At 40.8% G+C, this 21186-nt stretch overlaps 1 protein-coding gene across 2 annotated transcripts; it reads right to left on the reverse strand.

The window, feature by feature from the left end:
* Positions 1 to 5979: 5979 nt before the first annotated feature.
* Positions 5980 to 20380, reverse strand: LOC114045489 (2'-5'-oligoadenylate synthase-like protein 2). 2 transcript variants are annotated; one of them, XM_027865529.1, is made up of 6 exons: positions 20131 to 20380; positions 17635 to 17932; positions 15268 to 15479; positions 12124 to 12386; positions 7585 to 7732; positions 5980 to 7234 (listed from the first exon to the last, which is right to left on the reverse strand). In XM_027865529.1, exons 1-6 carry the CDS (start codon positions 20326 to 20328, stop codon positions 6713 to 6715), a joined length of 1641 nt encoding a protein of 546 aa, XP_027721330.1. In that variant the 5' UTR covers positions 20329 to 20380; the 3' UTR covers positions 5980 to 6712. The 2 variants fall into 2 exon arrangements, with proteins under 2 accessions (XP_027721330.1, XP_027721337.1); XM_027865536.1 differs by having other exon boundaries at positions 17635 to 17864; positions 20131 to 20220.
* Between the last annotated feature and the right edge of the window lie 806 nt (positions 20381 to 21186).

Genomic DNA, 21186 nt, shown 5'->3' on the forward strand with positions numbered 1-21186 from the left:
CCTTCTACTTCTTGGCTGGCTAGAGTTTCTGAGCCTCAATGAATGGTATCCAGTCTCAGGGATAGTATTTCCAATAGGCCCTGTAACAATTCCTGTTCCTAGCTTTGGCAACAGCTCCAGGTAAGTCTCTACCAGACTGTTCCTTGGCATTGCACCAACCTCTCTCTTTAAATAATTATGCTTTATTTATTTTAACATTTTAACACTTTTAATATATAGAAATGCCAATGATTTATATGGGTTTATTTTATAGCCTGCAACTTTAAATATTTTGAATTCCTAGTTTTCTCCCTCCAGCCCCCCCCCACCCATTGAGAAGGTAAGCAATATGATGTCAATTATACATGTGAAGTCATGCAAAACATATTTCCATATTAGCCATCTTGCAAAAAAAAAGCAAGAAAAATAAAATAAAAAAAGTATGCTTCAAGGTGCACTCAGAGTTCATCAGTTTTTTTTTCTGGAGGTGGATAGCATTTTTCATCCTTCGGAGTTTTTTTGGCTTACTGTATTGATCAGAGTAGTTAAGTCTTTCACAGTTGATTATCCTAATAATGTTGCTGTTACTGCATACAATGATCTCCTGGTTCTGTACACTTCACTTTTCATCAGTTCATATAAATCTTCCCAGGTTTTTCTAAAACCATCCTGCTCATCATTTCTTATAGCAAATAGTATTCCATCACAATCATATACCACAACTTGTTCAGCCATTCCCCAATTGATGGGTATTCCCTCAATTTCCAATTCTTGGCCACCACAAAAAGAGCTGCTCTAAATATTTTTTTACACACATAGATCCTTTTCCCTTTTCTTTGATCTCTTTGGGATACAGACCTAGAAGTGGTATTGCTAGGTTAAAAAGTATACACATCTTGAAAGCCCTTTGGGCATAGTTCCAAATTATTCTACTGGCCCTTCTCTTTAACCTGACTGTTTCAGCATTTGCCAGTCTTAGAATCAGAAATTCTTAAATGCTCCAATTCTTGTGCCTGATCCCATGAGAATAAAGGGTTGGAGGAAAGGAAAGAGGCCTCTTTGAAGTAAGGCTCAATTCTCCCTTTTTTTGGGGACAAATACATAGCTGGAGGATGCCCATATGGAGTTTCAATGAACCCTCTTTTTATGCCATCTTAGGGTGATCTCTTACCATGTTTATAGCTCTTTGAATTTCATTTCTTGGTTTTCCTGTTTGGAAACCCCAAACCATACTGACAGAATCTCAGGGTTGAGTCTTGTAATTTTAAAAGTTTCTTCTGGTTTTGTTATCATTTCACATTGTTCATTTGCTAGTTTGTTGTTTGGATTTTCTATCTTCTTTTTAGTAAGATTAGATAAAGGTTTATCACTTTTGTTAGTCTTTTCTAAAGAACTAGTTTTTAATTTTACTTATCATTTCTACAGTTTTTTTTCATGGTTTCCTATTTGTTTATCACTCCTCTGGTTTTAATCTTCTCTTTTATGCTATTTTTAGGCTTATTTGTTTGCCTTCTAATTTTTAAAATGCACATTCAGTTCATTAATCCTCTCGTTTTCTAGTTTGCTATTGTATTTTTTTAGTGATATACTTTTCCCCTTAAAGACTGCTTTAGCAGCATCCCAGAAATTTTTGCATGTTGTTTCATCATTACCATTTTTCTTTCATGCAATTGTTAATTATTTCTGTGATTTTTTTGTTTGATCTACTCATTTTTGAGGATTTTATTGTTAACTTTTCATTTGGGTCTGCATCTCTTGTGTTCTCCAAACTGAATAACATTTTTATTGTTAATAAACATTTTCTGTGAAGGATGTTCTTACTATTTTTGCCTTTTCATATTTATATGAAATATCTCTGTACCCTACTACATGGTCAGTTTTCGTAAAGATTTCATGTGATTTTGAGAAATGCATGCATTCTTTCACAGTCTCATGTCGTAATATTTTTGTCCTAGTTTCTCCAGTTTGTGCAATTCTATATTCTCTTTTTGTTTATCTTTCCATTAGATTTGTCCAAACTATTGAAGACATTAAAGTTTCCTGTTATTATTGTATTACTCCACGTCTTTTTGTAATTCAACTCATTGTTCCTTATGAATTTAAATGCTAAGTAATTTGGAACATATCAATTTAATACTGAAATTGTCTTGTTGTCTATGGCTCCTTTCAGCAAAATAAAGTTTCCTTGCTCAATCTCTTTTTATGATGCAAATTTTTGTTTATACTTTGTCTGATAGTCTGATGCTTTGTCTGCAACTCCTCATTTTTTGGAGTCACCTGATACAGGGTAAATTTTGTTTTAAGTCTCTCATTTTTATTCTATGTGTGTCTGCTTTTTAGGTGTGTTTCTTGTAAGCAATATATTGTGAGGTTTTGTAGTCTCTATCAACTGTTTTTCATTTTATTGAATTGTTTAATACATTTACAATTAAAGTTATGAGAGTTGTTTTATATTTTTCTCCATTTGTCTCTAATAGTGGTTCCCCCCCCCAGAATTAGATATTTTAAAAAATCCCTTTGTTTCTTTAATTATTTTTGCTTTATCTACTTGAAGGTGATCCTATTCTCACAGGCTCTCATCCTTAAGCTTCCCCCCCTCTTCTCCCTCTGTGTTATCCCTTTTCCTACTTTTGAAGTTTTGCTTAACTTATTAATTTTCCTTTTTGTTAGTCCTTTAATCTAGTTATCTAATTCTTTTCCACCTTTCCCCTTCTCAGTCAAGTAAAACCCCCTTTACTCTTCCTTTTCAAGTCGTTTTGTTGGTTTTTAATCTAATTTTTTAAGCCTTTTAATTTTTTTCTTTTCAAAACATTACATTTTAATTTCAAATTAAGATCCATCTTTCACCCTTTCACTTCCCTTGTGTTCTTTTAGAGAGAAATCTCTCAGTGGACCCTCTATTGTTATTTTGTGGTGGAGACAGCTGCAATTACTTTTACCACTTGCACATAATTCTTATTTGAAAGAGGTTTGAGAGAATCAAGAGATGTCCAGTCCTCCACTTAGCTGGTTAATGTGATTTGACTTTTCCAGAATCAAAAGTTGGAAGAGACCTTAGTAACCATCCCATCCAACCAGAATCCAAGCAAGAATTCCCTCTATGATCTCCCCAACAAGTGGTCATCAAGCTTTTGCCTGAGGCTGTTCATTGTAGTGGAATACCTTACCTCCTGAGGCATTCCATTCCACTGCTGGATAGCTCTTAGGATGTTTTTCTTCCATCCAGCCTAAATCTGCCTTGTTACCAATGTCTACTCATTGTTCCAAGTTCTACCCTCCGAGACCAAGCTGAGAAAGCACTCCAGCAGATGTTTGGATAACTAAAGTCCCCCATCACTACTATATCAGACTTTTGATATTGGTTTCCCCAACTCCTCAGTGGTCTGTGGTATACTCTCAATTAAAAAAATCACAACACATTTCTCTTATGATCTTTACCCAAATGCTCCCCACCATTCTCCATTTCCCCCACCCTCACCTCCCATCCCCTACTGCTTGGTTCTTAGAGTTCTTTGTGTGAGTAAACCTTCTTAATATAAGTTTCTCTCTCTCTCTCTCTCTCTCTCTCTCTCTCTCTCTCTGTCTCTCTCTGTCTCTGTGTGTGTGTCTCTCTCTGTCTCTGTCTGTCTGTTTGTCTCTCTCTCCTTTGCTTATTAAGTTCTTTTGAATGAGGTGTGTCCTACCAGAGTTCCCATGCCTGGAATTGCCTTGGTCTCATTCTACCAAGTCAAGGTGGTGCTTATGAGTTCAAATTTGCCTTTTCCTGTTAGGACTTCTGGTCTATACTGTTATTGTTTAAACTTTGTGCATTGTGCTTAAATGTTGGAGACCATGAATTTTTACTGCTGGTTTCTTTCTGTAATATTTCTTGCCTCAGTGTTTCTGGGTGTCTCAATAACTATTTGTCCCACAGTGTCATTTTTCTGTATATTATCTAGGTTGATGCATATCCATTAACAGTTTTCTCCCTCCCCAATCCAATGATCTCTGCTGGAAGCTTTCCAGCTTATCAATATCTTTCCTAAAATGGGACATCAAGAAGTTTCCATTCTACTCTGGCTGAAGTTCATGGTGTTCATCCTTAGTCTTTCAAAGAGTTTTCAAGAACATCACGGGGTGATGTCTTGACTTGAGTGTCAATAGGATTTAAGTGAGGCACTGCTGCACAGTCATCAGCCTCGTTTTCTCTTCCAGAGTGGTCAAAGTCCAGTGGCAGGACAAAAGTCAAGAGGACTGGGATGCAGTGGATGGCCTTGGTGTCTTTGATGTCTGACTAAGCTCTAAGCCCTCCATTGGAACAAGTTGTTCTCATTTACCCTTTCTGATGAGGGAAATCTTCACATGCTTGGTGTATACTTCCCTCCAATTCACTAATAAGTTTGAAGTCTGTTGGTTACCTTCAACCTGGCTTAGCCCATCTACTGAAATGGTTTTAGCTGTGCATGCAACAGCTTCTTGGAGCCACAGGTGAGAGTTGGGTGACAAGTGGACACTAAAGGTCAGGGCTCAGTAGCTCACACCAGAGGTGCTGGCCCTCCCTGAGCACCCCCATACAGGGTAGAGAACAATAGGACCATCACCTCCCTAGTCATGGACACTGTACCTTTCTTAATTCATTTTAAGATTACTCTAGTTTTGCATTGGCCTGGTGGGAGGAGAAATTATAGAGAATTTTAATTGTTGGTTCTTCACTACCTGGAGGCTGATGTATGGCTCTGGAGAAATTGACCCCATAGGAGTAAAAGGAGCCTTATCTCAGTTCCCCATTCCCATGTAGGTGGGATCCATCAATCAATCCATCAATCAATCAACAATCACTTATTAATGTCCATTATGTGCTAGACTCTGGGGGTACAGAAACAAGGAATAAAACAATAGCTACTTGCAAGGAGTTTCTATTCGAATGGGGGAGACAACAAAGATATGTATTAATATACATAGAATAAATATGCAGGGAATAGGATAGGGATAGGACTGGGCTAGTGATTTCTTTGGCACAGGGAACTCCCAGGTGGGAAAACTATTTACTAATATAGGTTAGCATCAACTCTGCCGCTTGTGTTTTTAAAGTGTTTCAATGACCAAATGACTTTCTCAGGGTCACATAAAGAGTCAGCAGGAGCAGGCTCCAATTCACCCCTTTGAGGAAACACTGGAGTTTATTGAATGGCCAGAGTGGAGAGGGAGGGGGAGAGATGACATGGACAGACCTGAGCTTTAGAAAGATCATGTTGACGGCGGAGTTCGGGTTGGACTGGAGTGGGGAAAGATTTGAGGCAACCAGCAGCTGTTGCAGTAGTCCAGGCATCCAGGGATTCTCATACCACTTGGGTTAGCAGGGAATCATCAACCATAACCCTTCCAGTAAGATGGAGGACATCTAGGTTTTGCTATCTGCCCTGCTGTATCATCCTCCTGACCTCTAGGTACTGCTGATACACCCCAAAGACCCCTTGGCCTTGCCATCCACCCTTTTGATGCAACTTTAGGACTTCTGGGGCTTCCCACTAGCCTTGCAAATTAGTTTTCATTTTTTTGGGGGGTGAGGCAATTGGGGTTAAGTGACTTGCCCAGGGTCACAGAGCTAGTAAGAGTTATGTGTCTGAGGCTGGATTTGAACTCAGGTCCTCCTGATTCCAGGGCCAGTGCTCTATCCACTGTGCCACCTAGTTGCCCCTAGCTTTGCAAATTAACTCTCTGATATGTGTCGTCTCCCCCAGTTAGAGTGTGAGCTCTGGGAAGGCAGGGGCTGTGGCTACTCAGTGCTAAGTATATACTAAGCACTTAATAAATGCTTATTCATTCATTCATTTATCACAGCATTCTTGAATCTTCTCCAGGAATCTGTTATGGACTAAAGTGTGTATACACCACTCTACATATAGCCCCATGGATCAGAGATCTCCACATGTGAGCCAATCTGCTCCCTGGGGCTTGTAATGCGTCCTCCCTGCCTGATGCCTTCTGTAGCACACAAGGAGCTGGAGACACCAAGAGGAAGACAAGTGCGAAATGAGACAGGTTTCATTGATCTGTAGAGCAAACAATAGGCTGGGACCACTGAGAAGACACAGAACAGCATGTCCATCCAGGCCCTCCCTAGAAGCAGCCCTTCCTTATTTAGGATTGGGGTAGAAGAGGATGACAAAGAGCAAGAGAAAAAGCATTAAGAGACTTCCTAGAGGGGCAGCCCAAAAGGGAAAGTCCAGACCTACCATCCTTGGCTCCTTTCCCTTTATGCTGGGCCAGGCCTAAGTTAGGCCATTTTAGGAATTTCAGGCTTGAGGATAAAGATGCAACAAAAAGTATTTGTGAAGTACAAAGTGCAATTAAAAACCCAATTTAAGAAGAGAGGAAAAGAATCAATTTAAAAAGATACCAGGTCAAAATTGAACACTCTTCCCTTTCCCTTCTCCAGAATCATCACAGCCGCTAGGCAGGTACTTCCTGGAGGGCATTGAGAACCCAGGTGTTGCTACTGACACAAGTGCTCACTTAGCTGGGCTTTTTTTTATACTTTTGAGTGACAAAACAATCACACAGTCTGCCCACCCCTTTAAAGAATTATCCTAGTCCAACGCTCAGGGGTTCCACTGTCTGGCATGTCCTACTTCAGATATGAAAGGGAGAGTGAGAGGGTGGGGCAGGAAGAGGAGGAGGAGGAGGAGTTGGAGGAGGGGGAGGAGTCAGGGCTTACTTTAGTGATGGGAACCTGAGGATGTTCCCATGACTGCTAAGCTCTTACCGACATCTCCTTTCTTTTCCAACTTCTGTTTTTGCCTCCTGTCAACTCTAATTCCAGGGTGTCGCCATCTTTAATGCGATAGCCTCTGAGCTTTTTTCCCGCCTTAAGGCGTTGATCTTGGAATCTCAGGAGCTGCCCCGTCACAGGCAGCCTTTCCTGATCTTCAATCTGCTGTTTCACCATCAGGACAGTGTCTTTTTTTTCAAAGGGGTAGGTTTGGTAGGTGTCATCTGGAAACTTCACATGGATTTTGCATTTGGCACAACTGATGTCTAGCACTTGGATTTGTATTTGGTAGAAGATACCATATTTTGCCAGGGTGCTGTGTCCTATCAATACCTTGGGCTTTATCCTGGGTTCCTTGAAGGAGAGCCGCTGATCATTTATGGGGATCTTTTTAACCCTTTCAATCTCCTTTTTCATCTCTTGGATGGGGTCATAGGGATTCACATAGTATTTCAAATTCCATAAACCAGGACATGTTAGAGTCACCCATATGTTTCTTGCTTCCTGAGACAGAGAGAGAGAGAGAGAGAGAGAGAGAGAGAGAGAGGGAGAGAGAAGCTTTGGTTATCTGTGGGTCTCTACTACCCTAGGTCACAAGAGCCCCCTCTCCTCCTGGGAAGTGCACTTGAGGAATCTTTGTTATTCACTTCTGTGCCCTTGACTATATAGACCCTGTAGTTAGAGAAGAAAGACTCCATTCCCAGGAAGAGTCAATCCTGCGGATGGAGTTCACTCATCTAGCCCAGACCTCATTCACAGGGAGGCTTTGTTGGACCTAAGAAATTCCACAGTCATGTTAGAGGGGGGCAGGAAATAGATAGAGGTCTCTACAGCCCCAAGGGAAGGGTCATTACCTTTATATTCCAGCTTGAGATGTAAATTCCATCTTTCATTCGAGAGCAGGCCTGCCTAAGGCAGTAAGAAGCCTCGATGGCTACCTTATGCCACCTGCATTGATATCCTACTTTGTTGGTGGGGTCTGCCGGGTCCAAGATGACTGGCCTGTAATATCAAAGAAGATTGTCACTTTTATTTAGGGAGGCTCCTTGCCCAGTTCTGTTGGAACCATTTGGGCCAGGCTAGAGAATTTTTCCTCTCCTAGCTCAGGATCATAGAACTTAAAATTGAAAAAAATTATAAGATCATAGGATCTTATAAGATCATAGGATGACTCTAGAGGTCATCTAAATAGCTAGGTGGCACAGAGGATAGAATGCCAGGCCTGGAGTCAGGAAGACCTGAGTTCAAATCTAGCCTCAGATACTTACTAGCTGTGTGACCTTGGGCAAGTCACTTAATCTCTATTTGCTTCAATATCCCCAACTATAAAATTGGGATAATGATAGCACATACCTTCCAAGGTTATTGGGAAGATCAAATGAGATAATAATTGTAAAGCACTTACCACAGTGCCTGGCACATAGTAGGTGCCATATAAATGTTAGCCATTATAATTATCATCATCATTAGGTCCAACCCCTTCATTTTATAGATAAGGCAATGGAAGCTGTTGGGCAATCCTCTCAACCTCTTGGGCGAGGCATACCTATCAGTGGGAGTCCACTAACCATGGGTCAAAAACAGTAGGCCAAATTGAAAGTAAAGAGATTTATTAGCATGCTAAGGAATCTGCTCTTGATAATAGCAAACTCAGATTTCTGGGGGACAGAAAAAACTTGCTTTTAATAACCTTTCAGTCCCACTTAGACTACACAGGCAATCAGCAGTATCATGTAGCAATTTGGGATAGAAAAGTAAAGCATTTCCAAGGCAAGGGAGAGGTAGAGAAAGAAGGGGATCAGTCAAAGGAGAAAAAAAGAGAGTATTCAGAATGCAAGTGACAGAATATATTTAAGAATAAGAAAATATTACACATTCAAGGGCAAGAGGTAAAGGGAAATGACCAAGTACTTTTACAATTGTGAAAGAAATCCTTTTAGACAAAACTGCAATCTCTTATCCAAGGACAGCAAGTAGTTATTTCAACAGTGGATGAGACCATCCACTTTACCATGTATTTGTATAAGGATTCTAATATTAGGTCACCAGGTGGTTGGGGGATTTCTACAATGTTATTCCATCAAGATGTTGAAAAAATAGTTGTGGTTCTCATTTTCATTCCCACAAGGCTGAGAAAAGGAAGTGACTTGCTTAGTTATTATTTACATCAAAAAGCATTCCATTAAATTGAGGGGATGCCCATCCATTGGGGAATGGCTGAACAAGTTGTGGTGTATGATTGTGATGAAATGATGAGCAGGATGGTTTTAGAAAAACTTGGGAAGACTTAATTGAACTGCTGCAAAGTGAAATGAGCAGAACTAGGAGAACATTGGACATAGTAAAATCAATATTGTAACAATGATCAACTATAAAAGACCTAGCTGTTTTCAGCAATACAAATGACCCAAGACAATTCCAAAGGACCCATGATGAAAAATGCTTTCCAACTCAAGAGAGAGAACTGATGAACTTTGAATATAGATTGAATCATATTTTTTCACTTTCTTTATTTTTCTTATGTTTTCTTTTGCAACATGGTTAATATGGAAATGTTTTGCAAGACTTCCCATTGCAATTAATATGATATTAATTGCCTTCTAGATCATTAAGGGAGAAGCTGGAGGGAGGAAGAGAATTTGGAACTCAAAATTTAAAAAACTGAATATTAAAAATTATTTATAATGTAATTGGGAAATATCTAATGAAATAAATATAATTTTAAAAAGTATTTCATCTCTTGTCTCTGCCTTTTTATAGGCTGTCCCCCATTCCTGGAACACACTCTCTCCTCATTGCAATCTCTTAGGAGCTTTATCTAACTTTGATGAGCTTGTGGAATCTAGAGTATTATAGCCACTTTTCATTATTTACCCAGTTATGTAGTTTGGACCAAGTTCAGTGCTGGAGAGGCTGGCCTCTGATGAAATGTGTCTAGGTTCCCTGTTCTCACAGTTAGCTCATTAACTCATTACCCTTGTACAACTTTACTTATAACTAGGGCAATGACTCACATCTATGATTTCCCCAAAAAGAGGGAATAAAAAGGTACTCAATAATATACAATATAGAGCTGATAATTTGTTTCTACATTCAGAAGAAATGCTAAATATCAATGATTCACAAGTATTCACTTGACCAAAAACAAACTTAAAACAGCATGCAGTAATTTGGCTTCTAATTGTCATTACAATCTTCTGGAAGGCTGATACTGTTATGAGAATGTAACACAGTCTACAGGGCTGTTCATTAGGTATTTTATATTTTACCTCAGCTCTGTACTGTTCAAACAACTCTTGGCATGTATCAGCTGATCAAGTGGTCAGGTTTTGGTCAGTTCTCTCATCTGTGATGCTAAGTAAGTCACTTAACCTCTCAGTGGCCCAGGCAAATCTCTCGTACCATGAGTAGTTTCAGAGAAAGTGCCGATCTGTGCTGGTAGAAGGATTTTCCTCATGGGAAGTTCTATTCACAGAAGAAATCACAGATATGGTTCAACCAAAAATGTATACACTTTTTTTGGGGCGGGGTAGTTATTTTTATTTATGCATATGTTTCCCCCAAGGAGAAGGAAAGTTCCTTGAGGGAAGGTTTATTTTGTTTTGTCTTTGTATTCTCTGTGTCTAAAGCATGCCTGGCATATCACAGGTGTTCAATAAATACTTGCTCTATTGAGTCGATTCAACCTGCCAAAGTATAATACAACTAGTGAACACCAAAGCTGGTATTTTAAGACAGAGCTTTGTGTCTTTAAATAGAGTTCTTTCCACCAAGTGGTGCTGCCACTGGCCTGTTGTTGTTATTCTTCAGTTATTTCAGTTGTGTCTGACTCTTTGTGACCCCATTTGGGACTTTCTTGGCAAAGATACTGAAATGTTCTTCCCCAGCTCATTTTAAGATGAAGAAACTGAGGAACACAGGGCTATATGACTTGCCCAGCGTCACATAGCTAGTAAATGTCTGAGGCTGGATTAGAACTCAGGAAGATAAGTCTTCTTGACTCTAGGCCTGGTACTTTATCCACTACACCACTTAGCTGTCCTTGAACCCTGAATACCTTCTGCAATATCTTTGGCCAGTGTTTATCTAGCTTCTTGAAGAGTTCCATTCTTCTTTGGAGCACCATTAAGTGGGTCAATGATTATAGGGTGTTTATATCTCTTTAAGTAGATTTAAGGGGTGGTGGTACCCACCTATAAGGAATACAAGGAAATTTTGGGGTACTCTTGTGTGATGACACCAACTGCTGCTGTCTAGAAGGGTTCTCCCATCAGGATAGGACTGGGCTGGGGGAAGAAGGTCATCTCATTTCCCACTGAAACCAGCTCAGGGAACTGTTTCCTTATGCACTTAGTGGTTTGAGAACAGATTGGTTATCCTGGGGTTTGTAGTTCAGAGGAACACGCATTCTTTCTCAACCTTTTAAGCTATCTGGTGCTGTCACAATCTATGAGTCAGAAGATATATTAGAGTCACACCCAGGCTTTCTTAAAGAGACCCACACAATTTGAAAGAGAGCATACTGAAAGGAGTGGGGGGAACCCATCAACTGAGCAGTAGCCAGGGTAGATGGCAAATCCCATCTGGCACTTAACGAGCTTATCTGGAAAGAATGGGCAACATTAGCAACAACAGGTGAAAGGGGTAACTGGAAGGAGAGCTGAGCTCTGGCAGGGAAGGGAGAGACTTGAGGGAGGCCATTAGACCCCTGCAGGCATCTTGGAACAAAGAACTCAGACAGGATTTTCTAGTTGTTATCACCTCTTTGAGCTTTGAAAGAAATTCTCTGAGCTCTGCTCTTTCCCTCATTTCCCTTCCAGATTCAGCCACAAGCACTACACTATACTTAAATTCTCTTATCTAAGAGTTTCCCATACTCTGATTTTGCCCCAAATGCAAAAACCCCAGGGGTTAGGTGGAAAATTAACTCCTCAGAACCTTAATTTCCTCATCTGTAAAAATGCAATAAATAATCATAACACTTGACAGAGTTGTTGTGTGACTCAAATAGCTATCATTTTTATTTAACACCTACTACGTGCCAGGCACTGTGCTAAACACTTTATCAATGTTATCTCATTTGATTCTCACAACAACCCTGGGAGACAGATGCTATCATTATCCCCATTTAACAGTTTAGGAAACTGAGGCAGACAAAAGATGAGTGACTTGCCCAAGGTCACACAGCCAGTAAGTGCCTGAGGCTGGATTTGAACTTGGGTGTTCTTGACTCCAGGCCCAGAGCTCTATCGGCTGCATCACCCAGCACGTAAAGTGCTTTTTAAATCTTAAAGTACTACATGATTGCCACTTTTTGCTATTTGACAGTTATCCTTAGTCTCCAGGGACCATCACCTATAGGGAGCAGAGGCAAAGAGAGGAAAATTACTCACCCTTTATTCTTCTTGGTTTGTGATATTTGCTTCAGCTGCCTTTTCACAAAGCGTCCGACTACATGATTTTTGAAATTATAATAGTCGGTCCAGTAGATACAGATACTTTTGTAATCCTTCAGCAACTTCATCACAGTCACAAATCCTTCAGCTAGACTGAAGTCCTCTGCTTTTTCAGTTCCTGTCTCCCAGGCATAGATAGTCAGCAGCTCCAGGGCATATTTGGGGGGGCAATGCTTTCTTGGGTATTTGTTTTTCACATACTATTAAAAGAGATAGAGACATTTTGAGATCGAAGAGTTTTAGGACTGCAGATTGAGAAATACTGCTCAGTAAAGTTCAAGGTCTTCTCCATCCTGCTTTTCTCTATATGTTTCTCACCCACTTGAATTCTCCAAGACAACCATGCTCTTAAGCACATTTTAGAGACTTAGCCAGTCCCTAGAATTTCAAGGGTCCCAAAAATTTCAATTTCTACCTGTTCCAAGACCTCCGGGTATTGATAAGAAATCTGAGTCTCACTTTCACCATGGCCTACCTTTATCTACACTTTACCTTACGGTGGAAAAGGAGAAGGTGGGAAGAGAACAAGCCAAGTAGGCACTCTGTACCAGGCACTGTGTTAAGCATTTTACAAATATCTCATTTGATGATGACATTGTTCTCAGATTAAGGTATAGCAACAATGGTTTTAGTGTCTAAAGATTCATTAGATCATATAAGGATCACGTGGTAAGGTTTTCGTCTTTCTCTTGGGTCATCAGAGAGGGGCAGCATTTAGACTGGAAGAGGGTTGCTGAGATCAAAGACAGTCCCGTAGAAATGGCGTAAGGGAAACAATTCACACCTTTTCTGGGTTTTAGAGAGTACTGTGAAGGCAACCTCTTGCAAGCAATAAATATATTTTAGTTACAACTTGATTCTAACTTACCTTTCTCATATATTGATTAGCCCCTTTTGTGTGCTTAAACTGGCATTCTTCCTGTTCCTTACACACCACTCTATCTCCCATTTCTGTACTTTCGTACAGAATGTTTCCTATGCCTGAAATGGTCTTCCATCTCACTCATGACTCTTTGAATCCCTAGTTTTCTTCATAAGCTCAACACAAACACCTACCTTCTACATGAAGCCTTTCCATTTCTCCTTGGCCCTTTTATTTAGTCTCATTTTTATTTTTTATTTATTTTTTATTTTTATTTTTTTTTTTGCTTAGGCAGTTGGGGTTAAGTGACTTGCCCAGAGTCACACAGCTAGTGAGTGTCAAGTGTTTGGTCTCAGGCTGGATTTGAATTCAGGTACTCCTGACTTCAGGGCCGGTGCTCTATCCACTGCGCCACCTAGCTGCCCGACCCTTTTATTTAATTCAAGGACATCACCACCCTCCTAATTACTTAGGTTTGCAGCTTCAGCATTATCCTCAACTATTCACTCTCACATGACCCACATATCTAATCACGTCTTGTGGTTTCTATCTAGAACACCTCTCACCTATATCCCATCCTCTCCACTCATGTAGCCACCATCCTAAACCAGGACCCCATCACCTCACATCTGGATTATTGAAATAGCCTGCTAATTGCTCTCACTGCCTCAAGCCTCCTCCTCAATTCTAAACCATCCTCAACCCAATGGCCAAGGTGGTTTCCCCCAATAAAACACAAGGCTGCCCATGTTATTCTCTTACTCAATAAGCTTCAGGGGCTCCTTATTGCTTCTAGAATGAAATACAAACTCCTTTATGCGGCATTCATAGACCTAGCCTTTCACAACTGACCTCTTCTCTACATTAACACACTTTTTACTCCATTTCATGAGTGCCATGATCCAGCCAATCTGACACTTCCTGCCACCCTCAAACACAATGCTCCATTTGCTGTCTCTCCACTGGCTGTCCCCCATGCTTCCTCCTCACCTCTGCCTTTCAGGATCTCTTCAAGATTTAGAGCTCTGATGCCACCATCTGCAAGAGACTTTTCTCTCTCTCCTTCCAGCTCCTAGAGCCTTCCTTTCTAAATCTACCTTGTATCTACTCTGCATGTATCTTGTATAGACCTATCCATCTATGTGCATATCATCTCCTCAAAACTGGCCTTTCAGTTTTATAAAGCCTTTTACACAGATCTGATCCTCACAACAACTCTAGGAAATTGCCAGATGATAGAGTTATCCTCATTTTACAAATAAGGAAAATGGGGCCAGGAGAAGTTACGTGACTTATCCAGGGCCACAGAGCTAGGAAATATGTGAGGCAAGATTTGGAGTCAAGTCTGCCTGACTCCAGGTCTAGTACTTTATTATGCCACCTAGCTTTCTCTTTGAAGCCAGGGATTCTCTCACTATGTATCTTCAGTGTGGACACAGTTCTTGGTACATGGTAGACACTCCTGGACCCCTTTGGGAGCCCAATGGAACCTATAGAATTTTTTAATGCATAAAATAAAATATATAGAGTTATAAAGTAAACTAGTTGTATTGAAATAAGATTATAAAATTATTTTTTGTATCCAAGCTCATAGACCCCCACAAATCTATCCACAGATACCCAGATTAAGAACCCCTGCCTTATATTTACTTTGTTTTTACTTAGTAGCAAACATACTTTGTTATTTTGGACATACATTTGCAAATGTACATATTATCTCCCCTGATAGAATGCCAGCTTCTTGAGGTCATGGGCTATTTCTTTTTTTAATCGTTATCTCTCCAGCACCCAGGACAGCACCTAGGACAGCACCTACCAAGTTTTTGTTGATTGATTTAGCAATGCGACCTAGCAGTCTTAACACCTGTGAGGACATCTCACAAGACCATAAGATTTATGGTTGGAAGGGACCTTGGAGATTATCTAGTTCCAATCCTGTCATTTGAGAAATGAGGGACCAGCAATCTGGAGAAATGAAGTGATTTGCCAGTGTCTCCCAGGTCACTAATAAGAGAGCTAGAATTCAAACCTGGGGGAAAACAACCAAAGCTCTTTCCAGAGGAGTGTTGTAAGGCTTGGAAAGGCATCTTTACAATCCCATCCTTCTCTTTGTCACAAACACACTGCCCTTTTCCTTGGTCACACACGTCTTTCTATGCCGTCTCTCCCCTTACCCTTTGGAGCCACGGCGAAGCCTCTGGATGCCCTGCCCACCTTACCTCTCGGTGCCAATGCTTCACTAGCCGAAGAAGGCTCTTCAGCTTGGCTGGATGATGTTTCACAAAATTTCTTTGCAGTTCACTGAAGGATGGAGTGAACTCTCCAGGGCCCCCTCCATTCTTTATTAATTTTTCATAAACCTTTTGCTGTATAGTAAGTCTTGGATCCAGATCTGAGTAATCCTCTTTACTTGAGGGTAAATTTTCTTCCCCTGACAGGTGAGAGAGACATTGTCTGGATATAACAATCATTATAAAGCCAAATCTGGCTATATCACTCCTCTAAATGCTCAGTCACTCCTTACTGTCTTTAGGACAAAATACCTCAACTTGACATTGATGGTCCTTCACAACCTGGCTCCAATCTATCTTGTAAACCTTATGAGTCTTATTTCCTATTCATTTCTTATGCTGTTATCATTATTAATTTATGTTAAAGTAATTTTTATTGTTGTTTTCTGTTTCTTATATCACCATGATATCCCATGTATCTTTTTCCTCCCCTTCCTTGAGAGCCATTCCATATGACAAATAGTGCAGGTAGGGAGAGAAAAAAAAATCAGGATAACTGATTGATACATTGAGAAAGCCCCAAAATATGTACAATATGTAGTGTGTAACACCTACGGATCTCCCACCTCCCCCAAAGGGTGGGTGAGGAGTATTTTCTTATATCTCTTCATTCACATTATTCACTATAACATAAGACACGTTCTAGCTAAATTGACCATCTTAATGTTCCTCACACTCAACACTCCATCTCCCATCTCTGCTTTTACACCAAATTGTCCCCCATCCCTTCTCACCTCTACCTCTTAGAAGTCTTCTTTCAAGCTCAACTCACTTGGTAGTTTCCAAGGAAAGTTTTTCCTAATCCACCTAGTGGTCAGTTAGTCAAAAATATTTATTGAGACCTACCAGGGGCAGGCACTTGTGCTGAGCATGAAGTTGCTAACTGCTCTCTCCCTCCTCCTCAATTGTCCCTTGTAGGCTTATCTGTTTGGATGTTGCACCCCCCAAAGGAAAACATAAGCTCATCAGGGGCAGGGACATTTTTTTCTCATTTTGTCTTTGTGTCTATCCTTAGCACCAAGCCTATAGTAGTTGCATAATACTTGTTTATTGGATTAGATTGGACCTTAGAACTCACAAACAATTATTTCACTGTGGTTCAACCCACCAGATATACCTCAAGCTCCTTCTCCCTGAAAAATGGGAGCCCTCAGCATTGTCAGAGCAAGGAGACAAAAAGATCAAGAAAGAGAAGATGCAGATGGACTTAGAAAAGAAGTTTCAATGGATGACTCTTTCTCAACATTTGTTTACCACATCATCTTCCATATATTTCCCAGAAAGAACTGCATCTCAGACAATTACCCTAACACAGGTGTTCCTAAACTTTTTTTTCTTTGCATGTCATGGATCCCTTTGGCAGTCTGGGGAAGCACATGGATCCCTTCTCAGAATATAGAATTTTCTTTCTTTCTTTTTTTTTAAGATTCATTTATTTATTTTTAGTTTTCAACATCAGAATATAGCTTTTAAATACATAGAATAAAATGCATAGAATAAAATACAAAGGATTACCGTATTGATCTCTGAATTCAATAAACTCCAGAAGCTTCCTATTACCTCCAAGATAAAATTTAAAGTCCTCTGGCTTTTAAAGCCCTACAGAGATTTAAAAAAAAAAAACAAAAACCAAAGAAAGCCAGACCCTAAAGTCTGCCTACCCCTTGAGCTCCTGCAATTACGCAAAGTCAGAAATTCCTAGACTTTCTGATTTGGGAGGCCCCTTTATATCATCAGTCTTGCACCTTACTTTCCTCTATGAACCCTTTGATCCTGTAGCCTCCTGGCTATTCCTCACACAAGACGCTCCATCTCCCAGCTCTGGCAATTTTCATTGGTTGCCCCCATGCCTAGAACTCTCTCTCTTCTTGGTTTCCCTGGCTTCCTTTAAATATTACCTGAAATTTTAGCTTCAGGAAGAAGGCTTTCCCAGTTCCTTTTAACGCTAATGCCTTCCTTCTGATATTACTTTCAATTTATCCTATCGATATCTTATTTGTACATATTTGTTTGTATATTGTCTCCCCCATTAGAATGTAAGCTCCTTCAGAGCAGGGACTGGGCTTTTCTTTTCTTTGTATCTCCAGGATTTAGCTTAGTGCTAGACACATAGTATCTAAAATATTTGTTGACTTGATTTGTCTTATATTGAAATAAAGATGTTATTTTGTGTGGAACCCAATCCACCCTTCTCCACCCTCTGTGAAAGCTGTCCAATCCCTTTGTGGACCTCAGGTTAAGAACTGCTTTTCCTAGAAAGGCTGCCTTCTCATGGAGGCATTAGTCTGCTCTTACCTAGAGCATCGAAGACGGGTAGCACATCCACATGGATCAGTTTCTTCCTCTTCTTTGACTGGACATCGAAGTTCAAGGATCGTGGGGCCACAGACCTTTTTGAGGACCCTCGTTTTGAGATGTTGGTAATGTTGTAGGCTATGCTTTTTTGACACTTCTCGAGTTTCTCCATCATGAATTCAATGATGGGACCTCGCAGTTTGTAGTGGTCTTTATAGCTGGAGAAGCAACTCAGGAAAAGAAGCACATCTACATCAGAAGTGTGTTTTAGGTCTATACCCTTGGAAAAGGAGCCTCCCTGCCAAAGACAGACCAAGTTCATTATCATCCAGGGTGGGAGCGATATTGAGTTGCCTTTGTTACCAAAGTGAAACTCTCTAAGACCTCTAAGCTAGAGCATTTATGAATCATTGCATCCTAGATTCAGAGCTCAAAGGAATGTTGCAAGTCATTGAGTCCAACACCATCATTTTACAAATGGAGAAACGGAGGCCCAGAGGGCAGGTATAGCTTGCTCAAGGTCACACAGGTAGTAAATGGCAGAGCCAGGATTTGAACCCTTATTCTCCAACTCCAACTCTGTCATTTTAAAAAAAAATTATTTTTAGGCTATTGGGGTTAAGTGACTTGCCCAGGGTCACACAACTAGTACGTGTCAAGTGTTTGGTCTGAGGCCGGATTTGAGCTCAGGTCCTCCTGACCCCAAGGCTGGTGCTCTATCCACTGTGTCACCTAGCTGCCCCCACTTTTTCCATTGTATCATAGACTCAAAGAGGGCCCTTGGTCTCTATTATGGAAAGTATCTATTGGACCATCTCTGTCCTCATGGTCCCAGAGGGGAAGAGAGAAGAGAACAAGCATTTATTAAGCCTACTGTGTGTCAGACATTGTGCTGAGAACTTTACAAACATCATCTCATTTGACCCTCACAACAATCTTGGGAGGTAGGTACTATTATTGTCTCCATTTTGTAGTTGAGGAAGCTGAGGCAGACAGAGGTGAAGTGACTTGCCCAGGGTCACACATCTAGTAAATGTCTGAGGTTGTATTTGAACTCAGGTCTTCCTGACTCCAGGCACAGTGCCCTTATCCACTGTAATACCTATTCCAGAGATAAAAAAAACTAAAGAAAGCCAGACCCTAAAGTCTGCCTATCCCTTGAGCTCCTGCAATTAGGCAAAGTCAGAAATTCCTAGACTTTCTGATTTGGGAGGCTTTGACTTTAGGCACTCCAGGAGGGAGGAAGATGGCAGTGAGAAGGCACTGAAAATTTATCCAAAAAATTGATTTTTGGGGGCAGCTAGGTGATGCAGTGGATAGAGCACCAGCCCTGGAGTCAGGAGGACCTGAGTTCAAATGCAGCCTCTGACACGTGATACTTACTAGCTGTGTGACTGCAGGCAAGTCACTTAACCCTGCTTGCCTCACTAAAAAACAAAAACAAAACAAAAAAAAGAAATTGACCTTTGGGTCTTTCTTCACTGAGTACTCTTAAAATGAGTTCTGATGAGGACGAAAGGTGAGTTGTCTAAAAAGACTAGTGTGAATGCAAAAGAAACTCATTAATTAACTTAAATTTTTAAAAGTCATGCACAAAAATGGAATTAAATATAGGCAATGGAAGAGAAGTACAAAAGCATAGCACAGTCCTAACAGAACTGTGTGGAAGAGAGTCCAGGAAAAGCTAGAAACTGAGGATATGAGATGCAGAGGAAGAATTTTTATCAAAGAGACAGAGGAGTTGGCACCAGAGGAGAGAGTGCAAAACCTTAGCTTGTTCTGTAACTATTCAGAGAGTCTGTTCAGACTTTTCGGAGGGTGTTTATATTTTCCCACAGAGGAAACTGGGTGTTGGGTGGGGGAAGAGGCTAGATCAAGGGGTCTGGCCTTCATTTATCAAACATCTCTGTGCCACTTGATTCAGAGGAATCAGAAAGTGGACCCAGGCTAGTTCCTGGAGAGAGCTCACCTTTTTACCTAGAGCCAGGAACTGTGGATAGAGGAGAAAGGAAATATGGATAAAGTTGGTCATAGTGGACATGCCCTATTGGGGAAATGAATGGTTGGCCTAAGGGTTCAGGGTAACATCTCCCTGTGAAGTAAGGGGATGTTGATCCCAGGTCTTCATGTCTCTCTTCTCTCTCCTCCTACCCTCGTGAACCTAAAACACTTTTCTTCTTCCTGCTTGACTACTTGGTCATCACTGATTCTCATGCTCTTTGAAAAGTCTAAGTGACTTAGAATCATAGATCTGAAACTGGAAAGGCCCTCAGAGACCATCTAATCTAATCCTCTAATTTTATAGAGGAAGAAACAGAGGCCTGTAGACCGACTGACCTTTTCAAAAGCACACAGGTAAGTAAGCATCAGAGGGGAGATTTGAACGCAGAGCCTCTGACCTCAGAGTCAGTGTTTTTTCTGTCATGGCATCACCTTTCCTCCTATTCATAGGTGGGGTTGGGCTCTCCTATTCTGAAGAATGGAACTGGTCCTTACCTTCACCACCTTTATCACCTTGACCTGTTTGTCACTCATCATGTAGTCCTGGAAGCATTGCTCTTGAAAGAATTCCGCAATCCTCTCAAAGACATCTTTGACCTCGTCCTTCCACTCTTTATCTGGCTGAAGCACATGAGCTACAAAGGCATCTAGCTTTTCAGCAGGGGTGTCATACAAATCTTTGAACGTCTCCATCCCTGCCAGGTTGGCTGAGAAACTCCAGAATACTCACACAGACCTCTTCCTGCCTGAGCTCACTTTTACCAGGCGGCTCCGCCTTTCTCTTCCTCTGTCCTATCAGATGATAGATTAGAATGAGTACTTTCAATTTCCTTCTCAGTTTCCAGTCTGCTGGGAACCTGAAACTGTTCTGGCTTTTCTCAATGGAGTGCTGTTTCAGAACCTCAGGATTTTTCCCAGCATACAGTCTGCATGGAAGGACTTCACTCTTTCTCAACTGGACCCAGAAGGATGGGGACCATGGCTTTAAGATGTGACCATGGTAATGTCTCTTGACGCTTGAATGAATGAGTGAAGTGAATGAAAAAACACTTAAGTGCTTCTGTGTATATCAAAGGTTGATTTAGGATACAAAATGAAAAAAATCAGAGTAGCCTTTGCTCTCCAGGAGCTCACACTGCCTGAATGCATATAATAGTTTAGATTCAGGGTAAATGGAAGGGTCCAGAGGTCCTAAGGGTGCAGAGAAAGGGTGGGTAGCAATTTGTAATGACTGGGTGGATGGCCCAGTCATTACCAATAGGGTCATCTCTCCTCCAAACCATTCCTCCCTTTTTGATGAAGGGATTTCCTAAACCCTTCACCCTCAGTTGTTAATTTTCTCCCAAGACATATCATAGGAGTAGCAAGAACTTTGGATTTGAGTCAGGGGACCTGGGTTGGAATCCCATCTCATCCCCTTACTACCTATATGACCTTGGGTGAGTCACTTCTCTGAGGACCTCAGTCACCTTATTTGTTAAATGGAATTGCATTATATGACCAGGGCTAAATCAATGCTCCTATAATCTCTAAGTGTAATGAGGTCACTTT

The sequence above is a fragment of the Vombatus ursinus genome, unplaced genomic scaffold (genome assembly GCF_900497805.2).
Source record: "Vombatus ursinus unplaced genomic scaffold, bare-nosed wombat genome assembly UNPS02001287.1, whole genome shotgun sequence".
Lineage (NCBI taxonomy): Eukaryota > Metazoa > Chordata > Mammalia > Diprotodontia > Vombatidae > Vombatus > Vombatus ursinus.

Coding starts and splice junctions, on each gene's coding strand:
- LOC114045489 (XM_027865529.1), bottom strand. CDS start 20,328: ATGGAGACGTTCAAAGATTTGTATGACACCCCTGCTGAAAAGCTAGAT. Junction 12,387..15,267: donor TGAAGCATTGGCACCGAGAG/GTAAGGTGGGCA, acceptor CTCTTTTAATAG/TATGTGAAAAACAAATACCC. Junction 7,235..7,584: donor TCTCAAGCTGGAATATAAAG/GTAATGACCCTT, acceptor TCTCTGTCTCAG/GAAGCAAGAAACATATGGGT.